The 25,283-nt window shown below is 56.1% G+C and overlaps 1 protein-coding gene across 1 annotated transcript in view; it reads left to right on the forward strand.

Annotated features, from left to right (window-relative positions):
- Positions 1-7,359: 7,359 nt before the first annotated feature.
- The window catches only part of Dnm1 (dynamin 1), a 39,841-nt gene continuing 21,917 nt past the window's right edge, over positions 7,360-25,283 (forward strand). Inside the window, exons 1-9 of the mRNA XM_077797123.1 lie at positions 7,360-7,582; positions 20,380-20,453; positions 20,666-20,815; positions 21,102-21,305; positions 21,566-21,664; positions 21,747-21,907; positions 22,921-23,063; positions 23,184-23,319; positions 23,509-23,576. Coding sequence (XP_077653249.1) covers positions 7,422-7,582; positions 20,380-20,453; positions 20,666-20,815; positions 21,102-21,305; positions 21,566-21,664; positions 21,747-21,907; positions 22,921-23,063; positions 23,184-23,319; positions 23,509-23,576 — 1,196 coding nt within the window. The 5' untranslated portion in view covers positions 7,360-7,421. The remainder of the gene's footprint in view (positions 7,583-20,379; positions 20,454-20,665; positions 20,816-21,101; positions 21,306-21,565; positions 21,665-21,746; positions 21,908-22,920; positions 23,064-23,183; positions 23,320-23,508; positions 23,577-25,283) is intronic.

Raw genomic sequence — 25,283 nt, forward strand, 5'->3', positions numbered from 1 at the left:
CGCTTATTTTGCGTTCAGCGCCGACTGTGTGAGGACGGGGCGCACGGTGGCGCTAGGGACCGCAGTCCTGAGGCAGGTGATAGCTGTCCGGTAGCGTCAACGAATCACCGCAGTCAGGTGACAGGCGCTGCCTCAAGGCTCCGGACGGGCTCTACTGCAGCCCGGGGGCGGGGAAGTGGGCCGCTGAGGTCTCTAACTCGACCTGAACCAGCCCAGAGGAGCTGGACTTAAGGCACCGGACCCAGCGCGGGGATTTCCGGCGCTGATGGGAAGAAATGCATCCAGGAAGGTGGGGACTTTGAACGTCAGGATGAGGAGGTGGGCATCATCCCTGAAGGATAGGGAACTGCAGGAAAGGGAGTGACGGCCGCAAATGACAGCATCAAATCCCTGGATTAGAAAACACATTTTGTGGACTGAGGTTATAGCTCAGTGGTTGAGCGCTTGCCTCGCATGCGTGAGACACTGGGTTCGATTTGCAGCACCACATAAAATAAATAAGTAAATAAAATAAATATATTGTGTCCATCTGCAACTAAAAAAAAAAAAAAAAAAAAAAAGCATTTTGTTGCCACATGGGCACAGGCGGTGGCAAGGAGCGAAAATTGAGAGTCCGGGTAGCCCAGGCTGCCAACCAGGCGGAAGGATGTTGACACCTCGATTAGGTGACTGCCTTGGAGAAGTCCGGGGTTGAATCTGGGCTCCCCGCCTTGAGGCCAGGGGAGAGTCTTCTCAAACGGTTTCATCCTCTGTAAAATGAGGGCCCCCTCCCAGGGGAGTGTGAAGGTAACCTTACATAATCGTTAGCACTCGTTCTGGCACACAGAGAGACTAGCAAATTGCCAAAGTAAAAACACTAAAAATACTGCTGCTGCTGGTGAAGGTAGGAAGCCAGGGCTAACTTCCTGAGTTGGTTCATTTTTTCCCCCGAAAGCAATTTGCATATCTTCTATTAAGACTTCAGAACACAGTTCTTCCCTTTGACCAGGTAAATCCACGTGTAGGAATCCAGCCCAAGAAAATGATCAGAAATGAGACTTTTAAAAAACAGCAGGTTGTTCATAAGAACATTATTTATAATAGCCGTCTAGAAAAGAATCAACCTTAGGGGAATAATTTAAAAAATCATGGTGTCCACCTCTTAAGGAACAGCACATAGCCATCAGAAATTACATTTTCAAAGGCTTAAATATATTTAAACACAATATATGATATGACATGAACTCAGCAGGTTACAAAACTGCATACACTTTATGATCTCAGTTTGGGAAAAATAAATATATATGCATAGTGGGCTCAAGGGAGTTTCACTTTCTCTCCCTTTTTCTAATTTGCAATGGTAGGTTTGGATAACTTAATCCTAGGGTTAGAGTGGACTTTATTTTACTTTTTTAGTGTATTTGATCTCATGCAGCCTCCTGAGGACCATATAAGATAGGGGAAGGGAGCACTCTGGGCACACTGGAACTAATTGCTTTTAATTAGCCTCTTGCTGGCAAAGCCCCTGGAAGAATATCTTTGGAGGGTGAAGAGAGGTTCATCTCTGTCCACCCCAAATGAAGTCCAAGGTCATGGGAACAACTGACTTGAGTGTTCTCTATCACAAAGCAAATTCTTAAATTCACATGGATCTATATTCAGACTTACTTTGCTCCCCAGTCTGCCAAGAAAATACCATGATGATTATGGCTTTGGACTACATCGTAGTGCCTGACAGTGTAAGCTTCTGACATTATCATTCTTTAAAGAAAAAATACTTGGGCTGGGTGCAACTCCGTAGTAGAGCATTTGCCCAGCATACTTAAGCCCTGGGATCAATCCCCAGTACCATAAACAAAACAAATTCTTGCTGACTCCCAATTGCATATATTTTTCTATGTAATTTTCATGTAGATTATAGAATTTGATCAAACTTCTTCCAACACCAGAAATCCCATCTGAATTTTGACTGATTTTGTATTAAAGGTGTTTCAGTTAAACAAATGACATCCTTATTCAGTTTTAAAATGAAGTAAAAGTCTCCAAATATTGAAGCTTTGCATTGTGCTATAGTTTTGGAAGTTTCTTTGCCTAACACCTGTGTGATGTGTGTGTGTGTGTGTGTGTGTGTGTGTGTGTGTGTGTGGTGCTGGGATTGAACCAGGCCCCTGTGCATGAGAGGCAAGCACTCTACCAACTGAGCTATATCCCCCGCCCACCCCCCCCACACACCTGTATGATTTTTTTTAAAACTATTTTTCAGTTGTAACTGGACACAATATCTTTATTTATTTTTGTGTGGTGCTGAGGATCGAACCCAATACCTCATACGAGGCGGGCACTCTACCAATGAGCTACAGCCCCAGCCCCACCTGTATGATTCCTACAGTGGCAATTGTCACTATTTTCCCAGTAAGCTTTCTAAGTGGCTATCGATTATGACATCTTTATTTTGTAACCTGGTAATGTAATCCCACATTATTTCTGTCTTCAGTGATGTCATGTACTCCTTGATGGCAGGAAGCAGCTTCTGCATGTCCCCATTTCCTTGGGATCTAGAAGGGTCGGGTACACCACAGGGTTGCCTGGTGAAGTCAATTAAACAAGGAAATGAATGAGTGGATGCATGAATCCAGGATGCAATTGCCTCCCTCTGCCCTTGGGTTGGTGTTCATGGTGGCAGCACAAATGGGCAGTAAAGTGAACCCCACAACCAGACTCCCTAGCTCAGAATTCCCAGGAACAGGCTGTGCTCCTGGGAATGATGGAGGGCATGATGGAGAATACCAATTGGACACTGAGTCACTCCAAGTCAGGCAAGAGGCAGGGGAAATGGAAGGCCATATGCTTATCACCAGGCCTCCCCAGTGGCTGCCGCCCACCTGTGCCTCTTCCTTTCAATAAATGGGGTGGGAGACAGAGGACAGAGGTGGGATTACCTTGTTGCTGCCCCTGTCTTCTGGAGTGGCCTGGGGCAGGCCCCCTGCTGCCCTTAGGGCCATCTCTTCTGAAGAGGACCAATGTGTGGGTAATAGGTCCTCGTCTCCCCACACCTGGTCGCCACATCCAGCAGCACCCTCCGCCTCCTTTGGCAGACTGAAGAAGTCTCTCTCTGGACAGCGCCATGTCGATGGGATTGCGATTACACTAATCGCAGCGCTCGCTATTCACTGTTCCAGTGCTTCCCTAAATTGTTATGACGTCACTAAATCCTCCCAGCCTCCTACAAGTTGGGCTCTATTATTATCCATCCCCCTTTCAGAGATGAAGAAACTGAGCTCGGGGAGGTAAAGTAAGTGACAGGAGGACATCAGGTCAGAAAGTGGTAAAGGCGGGATGAACCCCCTTTTCCGCAGGACAGGATGAGCCCTGCATCTTGTTAACTAACCTCTTCATGCCCTGTGTCTTGCATGAAGCCTGGCCACTGATCCAGACCTGTTGGAGAATACATGATGAATAAATGGGCAACTCCAAAGGCCAGCCTCTGAGCAACTTAGTGACTAAATATAGTGGCTTGAAACAGGAGTTGTATGAAGCCACTGTTCAAATCAACTAGTGGTTTTTTGTGGTTGTTGTTTGTTTGGTACTGGGATTGAACTCAGGGGCACTCGACCACCGAGCCACATCCCCAACCCTATTTTGTATTTTATTTAGAGACAGGTCTTGCTGAGTTACTTAGGGCCTTGCTAAATTGCTGAGGCTGGCTTTGAACTCTCGATCCTCCTGCCTCAGCCTCCCAAGCCCTGAGATTACAGCTGTGAGCCACCCCGCCCAGCCCAGTGTTTTTGAGCACCTGAGACTTGCACAACAGAAATGCTACCAGAGGGGCTAGTGTATAGTTTTATGTGCATTAAAAAATATGTGGAGAGCATGGCGGAGAATATCAGTGTGGAAGCTGAGTCACCCACTTCCGTCCACAACTTGACTCAAAGTCACTTCTTGACTTTGTGACCTTTGCCACATCCTCCGTTACTTTTCTGTAGCTCAGTCAAAATGAGCTAATGAAGGGTGGGAGGTAGCTGGCACCTCCCTCGGCCCAGTGACCTGGCTAGAAGGAGACGCCCAGTGAATGCAATGGGTTTAGCACAGTTGGTCAAAACTCTGGAGGGAGAGAATCCTGCCTCGCGGGTACTCAAAGCAGAGGGTCAGAGCCATTTCTAAGACTCTCATTCAATTCATCGGCCCCCAGGGGACCCAGCTGCCCTGAGCCTGGGACACCCATCTGTAGCAGCTCTCCCTTAGCCCCTGCTAAGCCCAGTGCAGAAAACAAGGCCAGGTAGGCTTCAGGTGTGTTCCCTTTCTGACTTCAGACTTCATGCTGTTTCCCTGCCCACCACATTCTCCCTCCTTCACACCTCCAAGTGGTATTTGATGCATTCCCCCCACTTTTTAAAATACTTAATTTTTAGTTATAGGTGGACACTATATATTTTATTTTTTTATGTGGTGCTGAGGATCAAACCCAGGGCCTCACACATGCTAGGTGAGCACTCTACCTCTGAGCCACAACCCCAGCCCCACTTTTTTTTTTTTTTTTGGTGGTACTGGAGATGGAACCCAGGTTTAGGGCCTCACACATGCTAGGTAAGTACTCTGTACTCTATCACTGAGCTACACCACCAGTCCTTTTCTTTTTCTTTTTTGAGACAGAGTCTTGGTAAGTTTCCAAGGCTGATCCTTTTTAGTCTCGGAGTAGCTGTGATTGTAGACGTGTGCAGCCACACACAGCCCATTCATTCATTGTTCAAGTCCAACCCAGCAATTTTTTGTAGACCAGGGAACAATCAAGGCACTACCAAATAGTAAAAAAAAAAAAAACTATGCAGCCCTGAACAAGGAATGTGGCAGATTTGGAGGATGTCTAAGACATTGCTTCTAAAAGGAAAGTTGCACACAGTACATATAAGAACTTCTCCAACTTTGATGTGCACAGAAATTTCCTGGAGTCCTTGGTTCTTTTTAAATACAGGTCATGATGCAACAGGTCTCTGCTGAGGCCTGAGACTGAATTTCCCCACGAGGCCCAGTCTGCTGGCGTGATTATCAGTGACACAGAATCCTAAAGTATTTAGTATGATCCCATCTGTGAAAACAAAATAGAACAAAACAAATACATATGGGGGGCCGGATCTAGAGGATAAACCCTAAGTTATAGATACCCTTGAGCTCTTGGTGGAAGGATAACCTGAGGCCTTCAAATATTTGTATAAAGCCTGATTTTTATAAAAAGACTAGCTATTATAATTAGGGAAAAAGATAAAACCAATAAAAGCCCAGTGGTGACAGTATCCCTCTAGGCAGACAACTGTGAATGTAGCCCGATTGAATGTGCTGTTCGTCCCAGCTCCCATCACTGCCCTCTCTGGGTCCTCAGAGCATAATAATAGGCCAGCTTAGAGCAGCCGCTCAGGATGCAGATGTGAGGCATATGGAATTGATGTTCCAGCTGGCTGGAAAGTTGTCCTCATCCAGGTTCTCACAGCTGGGGACTAATGAGAGTCTCCTGAGTACCTGGCCTAGGCCCTGCCCTACATGGGCATTCTGCTCTAGCACCATGCCCATTAGCCAGATTACACAACTAAGGCTCCGAGATGTGGAAGGACCTGGGTCAGACAGCTTGTCTAAGGCCCGGCTAGACTCCTAACCCACTCCCTGGGGCTCTGAGGGGTAGGGTCTACTGACTCCCCCTGCCTGCCTGGAAAATTCGTCCCCTACATGGGGCAGTCCCTTACTTGCTTCAAGTCTGCTGTTGACCAACCCGTTCTGTGTCCACTCTCCACAGCAAAACAAACCCTGCCCTGCTTCCTGGCCGGCAGACCTGCTTCCTTGCTCGTCACCATATGGCAAGCTGTGTCTATTGGCTGACTCGTGTATCGCCCCTCTTTCTTGCATCAGCCTGTAAGCTACATTTTAGTAAGCAACATGTCATTTTGCTCGCAGCTATATCTCTGGGGCCTAGCACAGTGCCTGGTTCCATAATACGTACTCCGTGCGTGAAAACTGGACAGTCTCCAATTCCTGGGTCACTGCTCTCCCTCACAGGGAAATGACCTGCTGAGCCTCCAAACATCAAAGTATGCTGCCTCCCTTTCTAGCCTCCCGGTGGAGAGTTCAAATTGCTTCTTAAGTGAAGAGGCAGATGGTTGGGCCTGGCGCCTCAGGGCCTCTCTGTGTGGAAGGACTTAGCAGGGAAGGGTTACGGTGGTCCTGGATTCGAATCCCATATTTTGCCACCATCCTGATGGAGTCAGGTAAAGGGCATCTCTGTCTAGGACAAGAACTTCTAACTCTCCCAAGGGTCTTGTTAGCATCGGGGTCTTGGTCCCTGCTCTTCCTCTTTTTTTTTTTTTTTTTAAAGAGAGAGTGAGAGAGGAGAGAGAGAGAGAGAGAGAGAGAGAGAGAGAGAGAGAGAGAGAATTTTTAATATTTATTTTTTAGTTCTTGGCGGACACAACATCTTTGTTGGTATGTGGTGCTGAGGATCGAACCTGGGCCGCATGCATGCCAGGCGAGCGCGCTACTGCTTGAGCCACATCCCCAGGCCCCCCTGCTTTTCCTCTTGATCTGCCCGTGACAGACTCTCTTCTCCAAGGTCACTTTTTGGAGAACCCTAATTCCTTCCAGTTTAAAACGACTTTTCCACACCCACAGATAACGCTGCATACTCCCCATTGATTTCTTCCATTGCTCTTGCTATGAAGGGTTTCTGCTTTTACTATTCCATTTGCCTGCTCATCGGTTCCTGTCTATCCTGCCAGCTTTGTGTAAGATCTGTGAGGCCAGAGACCTGGCTATCTTGTTAGTGCTGAATCTGCAGGCCCAGGATAGGGCCTGGTTTATAGTGGGTGCTCAGTAGGTATGGTTGAATTAATGCTCCATCCTTCTCCTTCTAGAACAGAGAAAATGAGGCTCAGACAGGAAAGGATATGCAGGAGACTAGTGTCAGACCCTAGGGCAGAAGGCAGCAAAGTCAAGAGGAACTCTGTCAGGGGACTGTGACCTTGAGCAATTTGATAGTCTCTCCAGGCCTCAGTTTCCCCAACTGTGCGATGAAGTAAGACAGCTGAGACCACCATCCAATATCCCATTTCGAGGGGTGGTATACAGCCCACTTCCAGAAACGATATCCTCTGCAAAGCATCAGTACCCCTAGATACTGGTAAATCGCCCCAAAAGCCGCAGAAGGAGAAAACTACAACACCCATAATACCCCGGGAGGCGCCTGCGCACGGCCGCCTGCCCGCAGGGCCGCGGACGCCCTCTCGTGGCGGTCCGACGTAGTGCTCCGCTCGGATCCCCGAGGGGCGGGGGGCCCACGGCGCACGCAGTCCGGGCGCGCGGCTGCAGCGGCGGAGCCGGAGCCGGAGCCGGAGCCGGGAGCGGGAGCCGGAGCCGGAGCGGGAGCGGCGGCCGGATCGCAGCCCGCGGGGCCCGCCGCAACCATGGGCAACCGGGGCATGGAGGATCTCATCCCGCTGGTCAACCGGCTGCAGGATGCCTTCTCCGCCATCGGCCAGAACGCGGACCTCGACCTGCCGCAGATCGCCGTGGTGGGCGGCCAGAGCGCCGGCAAGAGCTCGGTGCTTGAGAATTTCGTAGGCAGGTAGGAGCGGCGCGCCCCCGAGCGCGCCCCCCACCCCGGGGCCCCGGGCTCTGACGGCGCCGCGACCTCCCAGCCCCCGGGCTGCGCCAGCGGACGGCGCGCCCCCACCCGCTGCGGGGGGAGGCGGCCCTCCCCCACCGCGAGCCCCTGGGGGCGGCGGCGCCCCCGGCTAGTCTGCAAACGTCGGCCAGCCCCGGGCCACGGAATCACGCCCCCTCCTCCGCCCCGTCCTTTAGGGGAGACAGCGCTCTGCCAGGAGCAGAGAGGTGCCCCCAGACTCAATGGTCTCCGCGGGGGCCGCATTACTCAGCGCCTCCCTCGGCCCGGGAGTCCCTAGGACCGGGCAGCACCCCGGGCCAGTGCCCCCTTTCCTAGGCTCCAAGGGGTCAGCCCCTGGGCCGTGACAAGGGACCTCCCCCAGGTCCTGGAAGAGGACACAGCCCCGTGGGCATCGAGGACCAGGCAGTCTCCCCGCTGACACACACACCTCTGCGGCTCCCGCCGCCATCCGTGCGCAGCGCGGCGCAGGGGGGGCGCGGGCTGCGGGACGAGGAAGGGGGGGAGAAAACACTTCGGGGTGCTTCTCAGCTGCCGCCCCTGGCCTCGCCGCTGCCCCCGGGTCGGGGGCGCCTGCCAGTGTGGTCCTCCCCAAGGCCTGGCAGAGGGATTGTGATGGAGGGAGCAGGCAGCGGAGGGCAGAGATGACTAAGACAGGAGGCAGGAGGCGGGCAGGGGGAGCCATTTGCAGAACCTAATCCCCCTCCCGCCTCTGATCCCACAAGGCGCTGGGAGGGCCAGGTGACAGAGTGGGGAGCAAACGCAAAGACAAAGGGTCCTGGGATGGGGGGGCGCGGGCAGGTCGTGACACCCAGGCTCCCCTCTGAGACGGAGAAGATAGAGGTGGCTTTCTGGTGCTGAGAAGGAGCAGAGAGGATTCCGCCGGTGCTGGAAGCGGATGGGGGGCTGGGCAGGCTGAGGCAGGAGGCAGGAGAGCTGACAGTGACCTTCCCCTCCATCATCAACATCCCTCCACTCTCCAGGAACCTGGCTTTCTTCCGATGACCTTCATGGCTAAGGAAGTGGTTGGCACGCAGGAAAGGAGGCAGGGGCCCCTCCCCCCAAGGGGACAGCAGTTCTGTAGGGTGACATCCAGGTTCTGCTTTGAAACCTCAGGCAAGTCTCTTGCCCTCTCTGACCCTCAGTTGTCACATGTTTAATATAACAGTTGGAATGGACTGGATAGTTGTTCCTGCCCCTCAAATGTCCTGGGAAGACCACTGCCAATCCTAGAGAGTCAAGGGAAGGATGTGGGATGTTGGAAAGTCTCCCCCCAGGACATGCCCATCTGGTCAGCACAGAGGGAGGCCTTCTGTCTCTCCAGGACAGCTCCTACCGAACACCCCTTCAGATCACGTGACCCCAGAGCTGCAGAGAAACCTATTCGGCCCCTTCCCACAGCCCTGTCCAGCACTCAGGGTTAGGGCAGAGGGTACCTTGGAGACAACGGTTCCCAAGGGTGTCCAGCACTTGTTCCATATTCTACCTCTTGTTAAATATTTGCTGTGCCAGGCCAGCTGGTCTGGGCAGGGGTATAGAGTCAGGGACCTCAGCTCCTGTCCCTGCAGCCCCTCCCTCATGCCCCACACCTTGCTGAGTCCTCCACAGGCTCACAGCAGCCCCCCCCCCAGAGGCAGGCAGGGGTTGCCCACCCTACAGATGGGGAAACTGAGACCCTGGACAAATGCCTTGCCAAGGTCACACATTCAGGAAGTGCAGCCCATGTCAGTCCAAGCCCTGGTTCCTGATCGTGACCAACAGCAGCCTCTGAGGGCCAGTCCCTGCGCTGGGCATGGGAACCTGCAGGTGTGTGGACTTCGTTTTCCTTATCTGAGGAATGGGAACACTGACAACTGCTGCCCTGCCTTCCTGAGCCAGTGGCTGTGGGATACGAGTTCATGGGTGGCAAAGCCCTTTTGTAAACATGTGGGGGGAGGTGTTGACAGTCTAGCTGTGTGCCGCTCCTGGCTCCCTTTCTGGGAGTCCACTGGGCAGCAGGCCAGCCCTAGCCCCACCCTGGCCCCAGCCCCTAGCCCAGCCCCAGCCCCAGCAGATTCAGCCACTGTTGGCTCGTCCAGGGGCAGAGCGAGGTGTGAACTCTGCTCAGGAGGCCTGGCCCTCTTGCTGCCCTCCGCATCTCAACACCCTTGCCAGGATCCCTGAAGAAAGATGTGTAGGGTGCCTGACACCCACCAGCCCAGGGAGCTGGAAGAGCCCTCCTCTAAGTGTGGGGGAGGGGTGGGAGAGCACTGGGATCCTGGAAGCGAGGGAGGGGGCCAGTGCTGGGGCACAAGCAGGGAAACCGAGGCTCAGTGGCCCCCAGCAGCCCTGCCCGCTCCCTCACAGGCTCCTGACCTCTCCACCCAGGGCTGGGTCCCCAGTCTGGTGAGCATGGTAACAGTAGCTCTGCCTCCTGGGGCTTCCCAGGAGCCAACCCCCCAAGGAGAGGAAATCGAGTTGGAGGAAACCAGCTGAGGTCGGCTAGCCTGGGCTCCTGGGTACCCAGGATGACCTTGCCACCAGCTCTGCGATGGAGGTGGCCCGGCAGCTGCCCAGGACCCTGCTGGGACTTGTCTGGATCTACGCTATGTCTTCATTCCCCTTTCACAGAAGGGCAAATGGAGGTTGGCTCCTCGGGTCATTTAGCAAGCATTCCTGGAGGCCACAGAGCCTTGAGGCCAGGGATTCTGCAGGGAGGAGACAAAGGCAGAGGAGTGTGGCCAGCGTTAGGGGGGGCAGAGAAGGCCTCCAGGAGCAGGCGGCACCAGGGTGAGCAATGAACAGAGAGGAGCTGTGAGAGTAGCTGGGGGGAACTCTGGGCCAGGGAACAGAAAATGCAAAAGCCCTGGGGCAGGACAAAAGGCAAAGGCCCTGGGGCAGGACAAAAGGTGGTGTCGAGGAGAAATGAGATGAAAGAGGTAGGCAGGCAGGGCTCGGTGAGGAATGTGTGTGTGTCTTCATTTTTCTTGGAAGCCTTTAAGTAAGTTCAATGACTTTAACTGATTCTGGCAAGTGTGTGACTTGGGGACAGGGTCAGAGAGAAAGCAAGATTGGCTGCTGCATGCGCACGAGGCGGGGGCCTCGGACAGGGCCATACCTCTGTCGAGAATTGTGGGGTTCAGGATCTGTGGTGGGTGGGTGGACACAGAAGGAGGGAAAGAGGGATCAAAAATGACTTCAGGGCCTGTCATCCCGGCGATTCAGGAGGCTGAGGCAGGAGGATCACAAGTTTGAGGCCAACCTTAGCAACTTAGTGAGGACCTAAGCAACTTAGCAAGACTCTGTCTCAAAATTTTAAAAAAAGAAAAAAAGGGAAAGAAAGGAGGGCTGGGACAGCCCAGTGGTTCAATCCCGGGTACCAAAAAGAAAACAAGGTCTTTGACGAATGCTCAGAGGCAGGAATGTCGCCGTTGATGGAGTCAGGGATAGGGGGGCAGGGCAGATTGGGGGCCAGGGAAGAGGGTGCTGGGTTGGACATACTGAGCCTGAGGTGCCCATTAGACTCCTCCGCGGAAGTGTCAGAAGCTGGGGGAAGGCGGGCTGGAAATGGAAATTTGGGAGTTGTCGAGTAAACCTGGAGAGTAGATGAGCTCATTCTGGGGTAAGTGCAGAGGAGGATCCGTGGCCCCCAGCACGCCCCAGCAACACCTGGCCCTAGGTCAAGGGGCCTGTCCAGGGCCCTTCTGCTCCCTGTGTCCTTCCGTCCTTCCCGAGCGCTCCTCCAGGGCTCCTCCAGAGCCAGAGGCGGCCCCGCCCCGCCCCGCCCCGCCCCGCCCCGCCCCGCCCTCCAGCCCCGGGAAGGCTGAGGCAGGGGGGATTTGCGGAGAGGGAGGTGCTGGGGGCGGAGCCAGGCCTGAGGGTGGCCCACCTGGAGCGTGTGCTCCACCCCTGCCCAGCTGCTGTCTCCTCATCTGTAAAATGGGGACAATGACACCTCCCTGGTGGGACTGCAGTGGAGCTGGAACTGGAGGGCCTGGCGTGGAGGACGCGCCAGTTCATCCCTGCTGGGGCCTGGGCAGGCAAGGCCTTGGTGCCCTGCAGCCTGGGAGGGGGCCACAGTTGGGGAGGGGATGGGCTCCATCCTGGTGGGGTAGCGGACCCCTGGGAGCCTCTGCCTGGATGGAGCTGGGGTCTTAGGTGGCTGCCTACCTACACCCCATGTGGGTCCCCAGCTGCTTCCCCAGGGGCCTGGTGCTGGCCTTGGCCTCTGAGAGCCCTTCTTTGGTCAGGCCTAGCCCTCCTCTGGCCCTCCTCTGGGAGACACCCACTCCCCACTGTAAAGCTCTGTGCTGTCCCTGAACACTCTGGGGCGCACCCTGGTGTTCCCGTTTCTTAGATTGGGAGACTGAGACCAGAGAAGACCAGGGGTTAACTGGGATCTGATGCAGGGGGTCGCTGTCTGACTGCAGATATTTCCTTGAAACCTGCCCTGTGCCAGGCCCCAGGGACAGGGCTGAGAACAAGGTAGACCTACCTGTGCTTCGGGAAGGTCCCAGCCGAGACGACAGGCGACTGTGAAACCCACAAGGATCCCACAGGAGCCTGAGAGTGAAGAGAGGCCGTGGCCTGGGGTCAGAGAAAGCCCTCCGGAGGTGGCACTAAGGCTGGACCAGTCCAGGTGCCTGCTTGGCCCCAAGAGGGGAGAAGCCTGCGAGATGGAGGACCCTGGTGAAGGACCCTGAGTGAGAGGCAGAGGCCACAGGCCAGACGGAGAAGGTGGGGGAGGCAGGATTGTCGTCCCTGTCCCCGGAGAGCTGTGGCAGCTGCCCTGGGTGCCAGCCTCCGTGTGCCTCAGCGCACACACCTGCCCCACGCTCAGCAGTGCTGCCAGGGACTGCATGTGGAATCCATTCCTGGGGGCTGGACTGAAGGAAAGGTGCCCTGCCAGGGACATTCTGCCCCAACCCCGCCCCTCCTGGTGGCCCAGAGGAGCTAGGAATGAAAAGTGACCCTGGCAGACAGCATCTGATCCCGGTGCCAGGAGACTGAATTTCCCAGGCTTTGGCCGGGGTCAGAGGGTGGGCAGGCAGGCGGGTGGGGCAGCGGCAGAGGAGCCAGTCACGGGGACAGTGTTGTCAGACGTGGGCAAGAGCAGAAATGGAGGCCCACATGCCATATGGCCCAACAATCCAGCTATAAATCAAGCGGCGGCTGCTAAACTCGAGGCGTTCTGTTCTCCCACCTTGATGCACACACCTTCACAACCGCCTGGTAGGCTGGGTTTGAATTTAGGACTTGAGGTCCCTCTGAGTGGGGACAGATGCCCCTCCCCCTGGGCTGCCCTGGTCCCTCCTCACTCCACCTCACTCCATCTCACGCCACCTCACGCCACCAGGAGCCTCCAGAGCTCACCCGGCCCTCATTCTCCGCTCCTCCATGGGCCCAAGAAGGACCCTCCTTGGGCCTGTGCTGCCCCCTGAAACAAAATCCATTTGCAGGAGGCAGACCCAGGGGTGGGCTAGGGACTGCTTGAGAGGGGATCCCAGGGTTCCCAAGGTAGCCTGGGAGGGGTCTGCAGGCTCTAGCTGGCCCCCTTCCCTTGGCTCCTTGCCCCCCTGGGAGGGTGAAGGCGGACAAAGTCCAGAGGGCCCCCTGAGTGTGAGACCCAGGATCAGGGCCCGATTCCCCATGTCTAAGGAAGACAGTGCCCACCGCAGTCTTCTTGGAATCAACATCCCACTTGCAGAGCAGCAGAAATGAACACCCCAGGTTTTGAGATGGCCAAATGGCACACAGAGGGTAGGGAACCTGCCCCAAGTCACACAGCGATTCAATCAAGAGGAAGAACAGGAAGCGGCACAGGTCTCCACACACGTGCCACCCCGCCTCCCCCTCCTCTGCTGCCCGCAGCGTCTCTGCACTCTTACCCACTCCCTGGACTGAGATCTGGGTAAGAACTGAGAGTGGAGCCCGCTGCAGTGGCGCACGCCTGTAATCTCACGGCTTGGGAGGCTGAGGCAGGAGAATCGTGAGTTCAAAGCCAGCCTCAGAACTTAGCGAGGCCCTGTCTCTAAATGAAATATTTAAAATTAGGCTGGGGATGTGGCTCAGTGGTTAAGTGCCCCTGGGTTCAATCTCTGGTACCAGGGAGATTGAACAAGGGCTGGAGTTGGGGCTCAGAGGTAGAGCCCTCGCCTAGCACGCGTGAGGCACTGGATTCGATCCTCAGCACCACATAAAGTAAAATAAAGACATTGTGTCCGCCTACAACTAAAAACTATTAAAAAAAACTGAAAGTGGTCTGGAGAGCAGCTCTAGCAACTCGGAATGATCCTAGGCAATGGGGGAAAGGAATATCCGGTTGAAAGATACTCAGGACGGTCTTCTAGATGGCATCTCCCCAGGGCCCTGGCCAGAGGCCCCGGGATCCACCTCCCCTCACCCTCCCCATCCAGTCCAGCCTCCTGCCCTGTCCGCCTACCCCTGACCTCTGCTGCCTTCACCCCTCTCAGCCACTGGGGCAGCGCCTCTCTCCTCCCAATCCATTCCCTGCACAATAGTGGGGGACTCTCCAAGCCCCCCATCTAACCTCTTCTGCCTGAAGTCTACTGTGGAGACCCTGCTCCCATAACCAGGCCCCAGCCCCCGGCCCTGTTTCCCCCAGCCCTGCCTCCTGGGCCACCTGAGCTCACGGGTCATGGGAAGAGTGAGCTGAGCCCTTTCCCATGGTCCTGGGTGCCCGCTGCGCCCCGTTGCCCCAGCCCCGTCTCCCTGCTTCGCTGGCTCCTTCCTCCGAGTCTCTCGTCAGCCGTCACCTACTCCAGGGTGCCATCCCCATCACCCGCCCCGCCGACTTGACTCTCCTGGTGTGGGGTACGGCTCTATTTTCTCTTAGGATGTCCTGACAGACAACAGCAATGACCGTGGCTACTTTTCACCTCGAATCCGTTCATTACCGTGTTACCTCTGGTCTCAGCACAGGGAAAAAGGAGGCCACTGGCCAGGAGGAGGAGGAGGAGGAGGATCTCTGTAGCTGAGTCACGCTCACCTGCTTCCCGAGTCCCCAGCTGGAGGGAGTACAGAGAAGGTACCCAGTGCCTGCCAGTATCCAGGTCTGGTTACCCAGTGGGCACCCTCTGTGGGGCCTTCCGCAGCCAGGACCTCAGGGCATCCCCTCTACAGTCCAGGGAGGGAGCTGCTACATCGGCTCCCATTTCACGGATGGGAAAACGGAGGCCTGGAGCAGGGGCGCACTTCTGTGGTAGAGCTGGTGCTCCTGGTGAATCCAGATGTAGCTCCAGATTGAATGGCTCCAGCGTGTTGTTTGGTGAGTCAAGAAGCTTCTGAAACGTGGATAGGGACCCAGCTCAGGGGCACAGGGCCTTCTCTCTCTGAGTGTCAGTTTCTTCCCCAGGGAGATGGGGAAACTGATGGCAGCCACCTCCCACAGCCGTGGGAGGATCAATCCAGAGGACGCAGATCCCTTAAGCAGCTTTATTGTGGTGTAATAAAAAATTTATATACCATAAAATCCACTCACGTTAAGTGTATGATTCAAGGATTTTTAGTATATCTATGGAGTCGTGAAACCATCTCCGCAGTCTAATTTTAGGATATTTCCTTCACTCCCCAGAAGAAATCTCAGGATGGTGTGGATTTTGAAGCCGCTGGCAAAGGTTTGGCCGACAGCCAGCAATCCATCAGCAATTATTATTATTGATAATAAAATGTTTACAAAGGTTATCCCCCGGTGTTGGGATGATGATCGGTCATTTCTAAAGTATTTATGTGCCTTCTGGACTTTTTCAAATGGAGAGCATATGATTTTTTAAAAATTGGGGGCAAAAGAGAAATATGTTTCCTTTTTGGAAATACAGCCATCAACACTCGGAAGGAAGGAAGAGAAAAGAACATCAATGAAGGATGGAAGGAAGGAAAGTTAGTAGATCCTCCTCAGTGGGGAAGACGAGGACCGGGTACTGGTCCAGAGCCCTGGTGCCCACCCCACCCTGTCACCAGCTTGACCACAACTTTGGGGCCAGAGACGTCAGCCTTTGCTCCTGGGTTTCCATGCCTGCCCAGTGAGGCTGAGGGGGCCCTGAGAGCTCACCTTCCAGTCTTCCTGGCACTGGGCAGGGTGGTCTGGGTGCTGCCACAGAGTGTCCAGGTGCTGGGACATGCTGGGAAAGAGCACCAGCCCAGTCCCTGTTCTTGGGAGCAGCAGGACTGTCAAGGAACTGTCTTGAAATATCTAAACCTTGGGGCTGGGGCTGGGGCTGGGGCTGGGGCTCAGTGGCAGAGCGCTTGCCTAGCCTGTGTGAGGCACTGGGGTGGCCCCTCGGCACTGCGTCTATATAAGCAAATAAAAGAAAGGTCCATTGACAACTAAAAAATATATGTTTTTTAAAAAGTAGAAACATTTGAAAAAAAAAAAAGTAAACCTCATCTTGGAATTCATGCGCTGTGATGTGGGCGGCTGCGGGCTCCCGGGGCCCTCTGGGATGGTGGGAACAGAGAGGGGCTTGTCGCCCAGGGCAGACTCACCCCTTCCTGCTGTATTTCTTGGCCGGCCCACTGCCGCGCCCAGCTCCCTGCCTCAGAGGGCACCTTGGAGCCTGCCCAGCCCCTGCCTTCCATTTTCAGGGCAAGATCTGGCCTTAGACACTCCAGCTCCCGGGCCAGCCAGCTGCTGGAGAGCCGCCTTCTAGCTCCCCGCCGCTCAGCACCCAGCACAGCCCCGCCGCTCTCCGCGGTGACAGCCAGTTCTTCAGGCATTACTGATATCAGCCTCGGAGCAGCCTGATTTCCTGATGTGGAAACTGAGGCTCAGAGAGGTGTGGTTGTTTGCCCTCGGCCACACAAGTCCATGCAGATCTGACCTCAAAGCCCAAGAACTAGTGGGTCCCCCCACTGTCACTTTTATGCAACAGGGTTGGGAACCGGGATCCCTGGGCTCTGGCCCCGAGTCTCAGCTCCTAGAGTGGAAATGGGGTCCCTTCAGCCTTTTGGTGCAGTTTCTCCAGACCCCCTTCCGGGGGCGACAGTACCAAATCAGACAGGGAGTGGGTGGCGTTTGGAGGTCCTGAGGTGTGCATTTTGTCCTCTCTGCTCCAGGTTTGAAGGTGCCTCTGCAGATGGCGAGGCAAGGCCTCCCTGGGAAGCCACCATCTGCTCAAAATGAGTGGGAGAGCTGGCAGGCCACCATCCACCCTCCCCCGCGCAGAGCAGCACGCGGCCACCGCGGCTGCTGGGCCCCCACACACTTTGTCTGGGCACCTGCATGTCCTCCCTCCGCCTGGGCAGGAGCTGGCAGGAGCTGGGCAGGAGGTGCAGGGGTGCCACTGACTGGAGGCTGGATCAGGCTGACTCCCCCCAGGGATCTGTTAGCCTTAACAGGCACCTAGTGGGTCAGTGTAGGCAGGGGAAGGAATGGCCGAGCCAGGCTCCTTCTCTCCCGCATTGCCTGAGCCCTCCCTTGTGCCAGGCTCTGCCCTCGGCGCTGTCTGTCAAGTGGTTGGGACTGGGAAGCTGGCCTCCAGGTTCTCGTCCCATCCTGGCCTTCTCTCCATCGCCGTGTGCCCTCCCAGTTCCCTGCCCTCTCTGGACTTTGGTCCCACCTTCTGGACAGTTATGGAGGAATGGGACATTGTCCACAAGCTTTGCTCTTCAAATTCCCATCCTTCCCTCTAACATTTCATGATCAGGGTCCCGAGATTCAATTCGGTGGCCAGAAGAAGTGAGGTGGAGGGTTCTGTGGGATTTGGGGATTGTTGATGGAATTTGGGGATCATCTCGGGGGGGAGTGAGATCAGGGGACCCTCAGCAGCCCGCTCCAGTTGCAGGGCAGGCCTGGGCTCAGCCCTGGTGTGAACCAGCTCCATGAATCCTCCACTGCTGCCGGCAGGGAAGTGCATGAGGCAGGGTTAATATGACGCCAGAGGACGGTGAGGCCTGGAGAGTGAAAGGACGTGACCAAGGCCACCAGGCGGGGGAAAGGCAGATGTGGGGTTCCAGTCCAGGGCATCTGCCTGCACGGGCTCTGAACCACTCAGCCAGTGAGCCTTAAACTTGACAGGGAGCAAGACAGCCATGTGGGGATGGGCTTTGAATCCGGATTCTGCCTCCCTGCATGTCTGAAGGTTGTGCGTTTGCACAAGCTGCCTCAAGAATTTGATGTGCCTCACTCTGTGCACCTGGGCCCTGAGAGCAATGGGACACCTCCCTCCCTGGCACCCCCATGCCCACCCTGCGGAGGAGAGACTCTTCCCCCAGACATGGCCCTGCCCGCTAATCTCTGCTGTCCATAAGCTGCTTGTCCTTTGAAGAAGCCCCAGGGAGGCAGTGATGTGGGGCAGGCTGGTCCAGGCTGTGGACCACACCCATCACCCTGCCTAGGTGGGCCCTGGGCTCTGCATACCCCCTCCCTATTTGGCACCTCAGAGACCTCCACGCTCAGGGGTGGGCCCTTCTGCTCAAGGGGGATGCCTCTTGGGGAAGAACTCTAGGCAAGGTCCATGTCTCTGCATGGGGGACTCTCCGTGGGGAGTCCCATCCTTTCCAGCCCCTCCTGCAGTTTCCATGGCAACAGCAGTTGCCATGGTATTGCTGGGCAAGAAGCTGATGGGGAAGAAGGTGGACCCCAGGCCCCCATGCCCACTGAAGCCTCTATGAGAACAGCTGTCCTATCTCCATGGTCCTGGGGGTCCCCCAAAACCGAGGGGTTGTCTCCCAAGGAGTCACTGAGTAACACCTAGGAGAGATAAAGGAGGAGGTCCCCCCAGGAGGCCCCGCCCTGTGTGCCAGCCACTCTGCAGTGCAGGCCACACAGACTTGCATGTTCTGTTTACTTGCCTGTCTCCTCCACCACATTGCGAGCGCCTGGGGTGGGGAGCTGTCTGACTCATCATCTCCCGTCCCCAGGGCCCAGCACAGGGCCTGGCACAGACCAGATTGAATTGAATTACATAAAAAGTTGAGTCTGGCTCCTCGGGTTTAGGGGGTGACACAGTTGGATGGGGAGGTTTCCAGGCTCTGGAGGCCAGCCTGCACTTGGTTTGAATCTCAGCTCTGGGGCTGGGGAGGAAGCTTAGTGGTGGAGCACTTGCCTGGCACGTGCAAGGACCTGGGTTTGAATCTCATCACCCCAAGGAAACAAAACCAACAAAAGCAACTTCTATGATAATCCCAGCTCTGGGGGCTGGGGCTATAGCTCAGCTGAGACTGCTTGCCTAGCATGCATTAGGCCTTGGGTTCAATCCCCAGCAGCAGCACCACCAATAAATAAATAGATGCAAGGAGAAGAATAATCCTAGCTCTGCTGTGTGACCTTGAGTGAGTCACTTCCCCTCTCTGAGCTTCAATTGCTTCATCTGTAAAATTATAATTTCCATATCAGAACATGTTTGAGGAGTTGGGATTCACTCAGAATTTATTGAGCACCTCTGGAATACGGGGATTCTGAGCCCTGGGATCTGTGGCAGAGAGAAAGTGCTGGCCCTGCCCTCCCGCAGCTCATAGTCTGGCAACAATGAAATTTGCTTGGCACCTGAAAATGCAGAAGCTACCTGCCATCTCCTTTCCATTGGCTCCTCCTCACCAGCTCTGCTCTCCCCAGAGGTGGCTCAGGCGAGGGCTCCAACAGGAGGCCTTGAACCTGGGAGCCCTGGGCCTCTTTGTTGCCCCAGACCTTGAATCTGAGTCAGGCCCTGGGCAGGTGGTGGGAGACCTGGCTTCTGCCTCTGGCTCTGTCAGTCCTGTGTGTTCCCCTCCCGGTCTCCATGTGTTGCTCCATGAGGAGGCAGCTGGCCTGCTTCCCCCTTTCCTGGGTCCTGGGGATCCCATGACAGCCTGATTCCTGGAGAGGCCTCTGCCCTCGTGTCTGCCTGGGGTGGGGTAGGGCGAGGAGGGTGGGGTGAGGGAACAAGAAGAGCTGACAGGACAGAGTACTTGCACCCTCAAGACTCAGCCAGAAGGACAGCTGGGGTTGACATCAGCATGAGCCATGTCTGAAATACAGATTGGACTGCTGGGTCTGGAGACAAATGACTTGTGACCCCTCAGTCCAGATCCATAGGGACTGGATCCATGGGGAGCTGAGAACAGAGAGCTTTCACTGCATGGTAGAACAGATCCAAGTCCAAGGTCTGCTCTGCTAGATACTGGCTGTGTAATCTGAACATCGCTGAGCCTCAGTTTCCTCATCCATAAAATGGGGATAGTAGCAGCAACTACCTCCTGAGGCTACTGTATGGAGTCTAGAGATATCGCCCACAAAGCAGCTGGCACACAATGGGCACTTTTGAAGCCCAAATTCTTTTCCTTGCCTCCTCCCCCCTGCATCTGCCTGTCCTCAACCCCAGCCAGATGGGACCTGAGAAAAGGGAAGTGAGATGTTGCCCTTCCCCACAGAGAAAGGAAGGGGATGAAGTGCAGGGCCGTTTCTTGGGATCCACTCTGTGGCCACTGGACACTGAGGGTGTAGGCCAGCCATACCTCAGTTTCCCCCAGGCTGAGTGGCTGAGGCTGGGTTGGGGCAGGAACCTCCTGTTGGTCCTGAACCAACACAGGGCATGTCTAAGAGGCATCTGGGGAATTGCTGGTGTAGTCTCCTGGCAGCTTAGGTGCATAAATTATGTGGGGACTTGGAAGAGGGTGTTTTCCACTTTTCTGGGTGGCATCACCCCTTCAGGGCCTGAAGCCCTTGTTCTAAGGTGCGGTGGGGTCAGCACTTTAAGGGGATTTTGGATCTCCCAGCTGCAGAACTGGTACTCCTGATCTTGACCTTCCTCTGATCCTTGCAGGGACTTCTTGCCCCGAGGATCTGGCATTGTCACGCGACGTCCCCTGGTCCTGCAGCTGGTCAATGCTAACACAGGTACATGCTCTCCATCAGCCCCAAGGTGAGGGGCTACCTTTCTACTGAACTTGAAAGTCACCAAGGAAGGGCTTCGTTCCCTCCTCGGGTTCCATTCCTTACCTGAACAAGGGAGATAAAAGCGTTTGGAGTCTGTTTCTGGTGGGAGATGGGGCGCAGGTGGGTTCCGGACTGTGATGCTCGCCCCCTTCCTCTACCCGCTTCTGGAGCAGAATACGCGGAGTTCCTGCACTGCAAGGGGAAGAAGTTCACTGACTTCGAGGAGGTGCGCCTGGAAATCGAGGCCGAGACCGACCGGGTCACCGGTACCAACAAGGGCATCTCTCCGGTGCCGATAAACCTGCGGGTCTACTCGCCGCACGGTGAGACCTGGCCCCGCCCTCCTGCTTCTTTGCCTAGCCACGCCCCCAGGCCGCTTTCTGGGCCCCGCCCCTTTCTGGCGCAGACTCCGCCCCCGCAGCCGCCCCCCCCACGCCCTGCTAGCCCCAGCTCCACCCCGCCGTGGCTCCGCCCATCCTGAGCCCCTATCCTGGTCCTCCTTAGACCCGGCTCCCACGCGGATCCCCTGGGTCCGACCCTGTTCTGTAACTCTGCGCGCCCACGGTCATGCCCCTTGCTTTGAGCCATCCCTCTTGTCGCCCCGTCCAGTATTGAACCTGACGCTGGTGGACCTGCCCGGAATGACCAAGGTGCCGGTGGGAGACCAGCCTGCGGACATCGAGTTCCAGATCCGAGACATGCTTATGCAGTTCGTCACCAAGGAGAACTGCCTCATCTTGGCGGTGTCCCCTGCCAACTCCGACCTGGCCAACTCTGATGCCCTCAAGGTGGCCAAGGAGGTGGACCCCCAGGGTAGGTTCCCACTTGGCAGTCCGTGTGCCAGGCCCGGGGGTGGTTGCTTCTTAGTTTAGGGGGAGCCCCTGCAGGGTCTAGGTGGAATAGCGGTGGGAGCAGATTCATGCTTTTAAACGTCACTGTGTAAAATTATAGGAGGGGTCCCAGGAGCGGGTGAGGGGATGGGCAGGGAGACGGGGAGCAGGGTGGGTGGGCTTGGGGATTTCCTCCTGAGGGCGGGTCTACATGAGGACTGCCCTCCTGCTGCCCACCCCCAGGTCAGCGCACCATTGGGGTCATCACAAAGCTGGACCTGATGGATGAGGGCACAGATGCCAGGGATGTGCTGGAGAACAAGCTGCTCCCCCTGCGCAGAGGTAGGCGACCACTCCCCTACCCACTGCCTGCTCCTCTGGACACTCCTGAGAAGGCCGCTTCCCTGACCTTGACTGCCCACAGGCTACATTGGGGTGGTGAACAGGAGCCAGAAGGACATAGATGGCAAGAAGGACATCACGGCTGCCTTGGCCGCTGAGCGCAAGTTCTTCCTCTCCCACCCATCCTATCGCCACCTGGCTGACCGCATGGGGACACCCTACCTGCAGAAGGTCCTCAACCAGGTAGGGGCACAGGCTAGGACAGGGCCTGGGGACACCAGCATGACCAAAGAGTAATTTAAATGTATCTTGAGGGAGACTGAGAGGTTCGCACCCATCATGCAGACGAACAAACACCCAGAAAAGCAAAGGAGGCTGCCCACATCCCAGGGCCACAGAGCTTTGCAGCTGACCCTGTGTGGGACCTGCCTGGGGAACCCCAGAACTCCTGGGACACAGAAAAGGCCAAGACCTCGTGTGGAGGGGGCCAGCAACAAGGGCTTGGTTTGGGGGCCATGATTGGTGTGTACGCAGCTGAAGACCTGGTTCCTTTCGAGATGGGGAGAGATGGATCCTAGACTGGGGTCAGCACCCCCCGGGGTTTCCCTGGGTGCTTCTCCATCTGGAATGGGCCTCTAGAACTCAGGGCTGTGCGTTTTGACAGGAGAGGGGCAGTGGGGAGTGCCACAGACCTGGGTTCCAGCCTGCGCTGAGACACTCTCCAGCTCTCTGCGCCTGTATTCCTATATCTATGAAATGGGGAAATGTCGCCAGAGTCTGTTTCATAGGGTCGTTATGAAGATACAGGGAGATGCAGTGTGGGGGGACCTAGTGAGAGTGGGCGCCTCAACTTGAGAATTACCTGAAGGGCTGAACCCTAGAGGGAATGAGGGGGCAGCCCTCAGCCTCCCCTGCGTTAGAGGCATTTGGTTTGCCTTTAGGATATCTGAAAACGTTAAACTGGTCAAAAATCAAGTAATGTCAAATACAAATCCGCGATTCTGGTTTTGTTTGAAAATAGAGTTATGTGCTCATTAAATCAAATAATACACCTCTGTGAACTCATGCCAAGGGGAAGCCTGCCTGCAAGAAGATTTTGTTCTGGAGCAGGGCAGCCCTCGGTGGCCCCATGCCCATCCCTCCAGTGTCCACCTCACCACATACGCAGGGCCCCCTGGTAGCCCGCTCTCTGCCTGGCTCCCTGGGAAGCTGGGTTGGTTCTGTGGCCTTAACCTTTTCCTCCCCTTCACACCCAGCAACTGACGAACCACATCCGGGACACACTGCCTGGGCTGCGGAACAAGCTGCAGAGCCAGCTGCTGTCCATCGAGAAGGAGGTGGAGGAGTACAAGAACTTCCGCCCTGATGACCCTTCACGGAAGACCAAGGCCCTGCTCCAGTGAGCCTCTCCCGGCCCTGACGTCCCACCGCTGAGCTGTCCCCGCCCCAGCCTCTCAGCACCCACTTCAGCACTGGACTCCCCAGGGCTCTCTCCACGGGGCCATACCTCTCTCCACAGGATGGTCCAGCAGTTTGCAGTGGACTTTGAGAAGCGCATTGAGGGCTCTGGAGACCAGATCGACACCTATGAGCTGTCTGGGGGAGCCCGCATCAACCGGATCTTCCATGAACGCTTCCCCTTTGAGCTAGTCAAGGTAGGACAGGAAGCCCCAGGGATGGAGGACTCAGGAAGTCTCCACTCCCACCCAGGACACTCTGATGTGGTCCTTTGCTTAACTCTCCAAAGGCCCTGGTGCTCGGCCCTGGGAGTGGGTGGGCCCTGCCTGGGCCTCCCACGCAACAGGGACAGGCCCTGACCATCTTTCTCTCTGTTGTCCTCATAGATGGAGTTTGATGAGAAAGAGCTTCGAAGGGAGATCAGCTATGCCATCAAGAATATCCATGGCATTAGGCACGTACTGGGACCAGGGAGGGGGGCTGAACCCCAGAGGGCAGGGGGGGGTTAGCTCTGATGCAGAGAGCAGGGAAGTGGCCCCCCTCAGGAAGGACCTGAGAGTCCTGCTCCCTAGTCCCCTCAATCCCAACTTTCTAGCTCCCAGCTCAACAGGCTCCAGCCAGGGGAGGCAGATGGGGGGGCTGGACCACTGCACTCCTTGCAACCCGATGGCCTCCTCTACTGTCCCTGGAGCAGGGCCTGGGAGCAGGGCACAGAGCCCAGAGTACAGATGGCCTGCGAAGTACCCTCTCGGGCTGGGCCCCTGCCCTTCCCCAGGGTGGGGCATCTCCACCCAGTCCTAGCCAGGTTACTGAGCAAAGGTGCCCACCCACTGGGCAGGGCCTGGGGCACAGCATCACTCCACCACACCCTCCCCGTCCCCGTCAGCCCAGTGTTGACCGTTCGCCCACCTCCCGAGGCCATCCAGCCTGTGGAGCAGGAGGGCTTGGGAGGTAGACTCTCTCCTTGACAGTTCAGACCCCTGCAGAGACCCAGATCTGCACTGTGCTCGCTCAGCCACTCCAGGCAGCAGAACCATGTAAAGCACTTCCTAGTGCCAGGCGCAGACAGACGGACATGTCCCTGGGTTTGTGCAGACTCATTTCGGTTTTCTTAGAATGACCCAAGACTGTAGACAGAAATGGAACTAGAAAAGAACATCCGAGGTTGGACTTGGAGTTTACCTGCTGATGAGCACCTGGGCCGAGATGCTCAGTCCTGGGCGGCTCTTCGGGAGAACCCAGTTTGGCCATTGCCAAGCCATTTCTGGCCACAGAGCTTTTTGTAGGACCACTTAAGAGGCAGCAGGACATGTAAATGCACACATGCAGCCTTTGTCTTGCCCCCAAAGACCTTGTAGGGAAAGCCCCTCATTAGAATCCCGTCACCCATCTGACAGGTGGGGACACCGAAGCCCAGAGAGAGTAATGGGACCCCCGCCCCCGCCCAGCTCAGAGGTTTGGGAGGGGCCCTGGCCTGTCCCTCCTGGCAGGTGCTGGCCTGTGACACTGTGCCCTTCTCCCGCTCCGGGCGTTCAGAACGGGGCTGTTTACCCCAGACATGGCCTTTGAGACCATTGTGAAAAAGCAGGTGAAGAAGATCCGAGAACCGTGTCTCAAGTGTGTGGACATGGTTATCTCGGAGCTAATCAGCACCGTTAGACAGTGCACCAAGAAGGTAACCCGGGCCAGCCTGCCTCTGTCCCTACCCTGCACTGCTGCCGGGCACTCCCTCCCCAGTCCCCACTGCCTCCCCGGTAGCATGTACAGGCCTCAGCGGGGTGGGGGAGGCAGGCAGCCACGGGCCAGCAGAGGGAACCCCGAGCTCCAGCCCTGGGGACCGAGGGATTGGAAGCTGGGGAGACTGGTAGGGTGGCTGGTCGTTTACCCTGAGAGCCCACCACGAGGTCCCCCCAGCTCAGAGAGGATAGGGCTTGAGGGTACCTGAGCCCCCTTCCCGCCCACAGAGGTGGAGTCACCTTGGGATGCTCTAGGGAGGGGTCTTGGGGAAAACTGAGGATGTAGATGGGGCCCAGGCCTTCTCCGGCACTGGGAGCCAGAGGGGTGCAGGGGCCCAGGACCAGCGGGTATCCTGATCCCCTGCTGTCCCTCATCTTCCCACCCGCACCCCACCCTCGCTCAGGCCCCCCTCAGGCCCTCCCCT

Source organism: Urocitellus parryii, chromosome 4, assembly GCF_045843805.1.
Source record: "Urocitellus parryii isolate mUroPar1 chromosome 4, mUroPar1.hap1, whole genome shotgun sequence".
Lineage (NCBI taxonomy): Eukaryota > Metazoa > Chordata > Mammalia > Rodentia > Sciuridae > Urocitellus > Urocitellus parryii.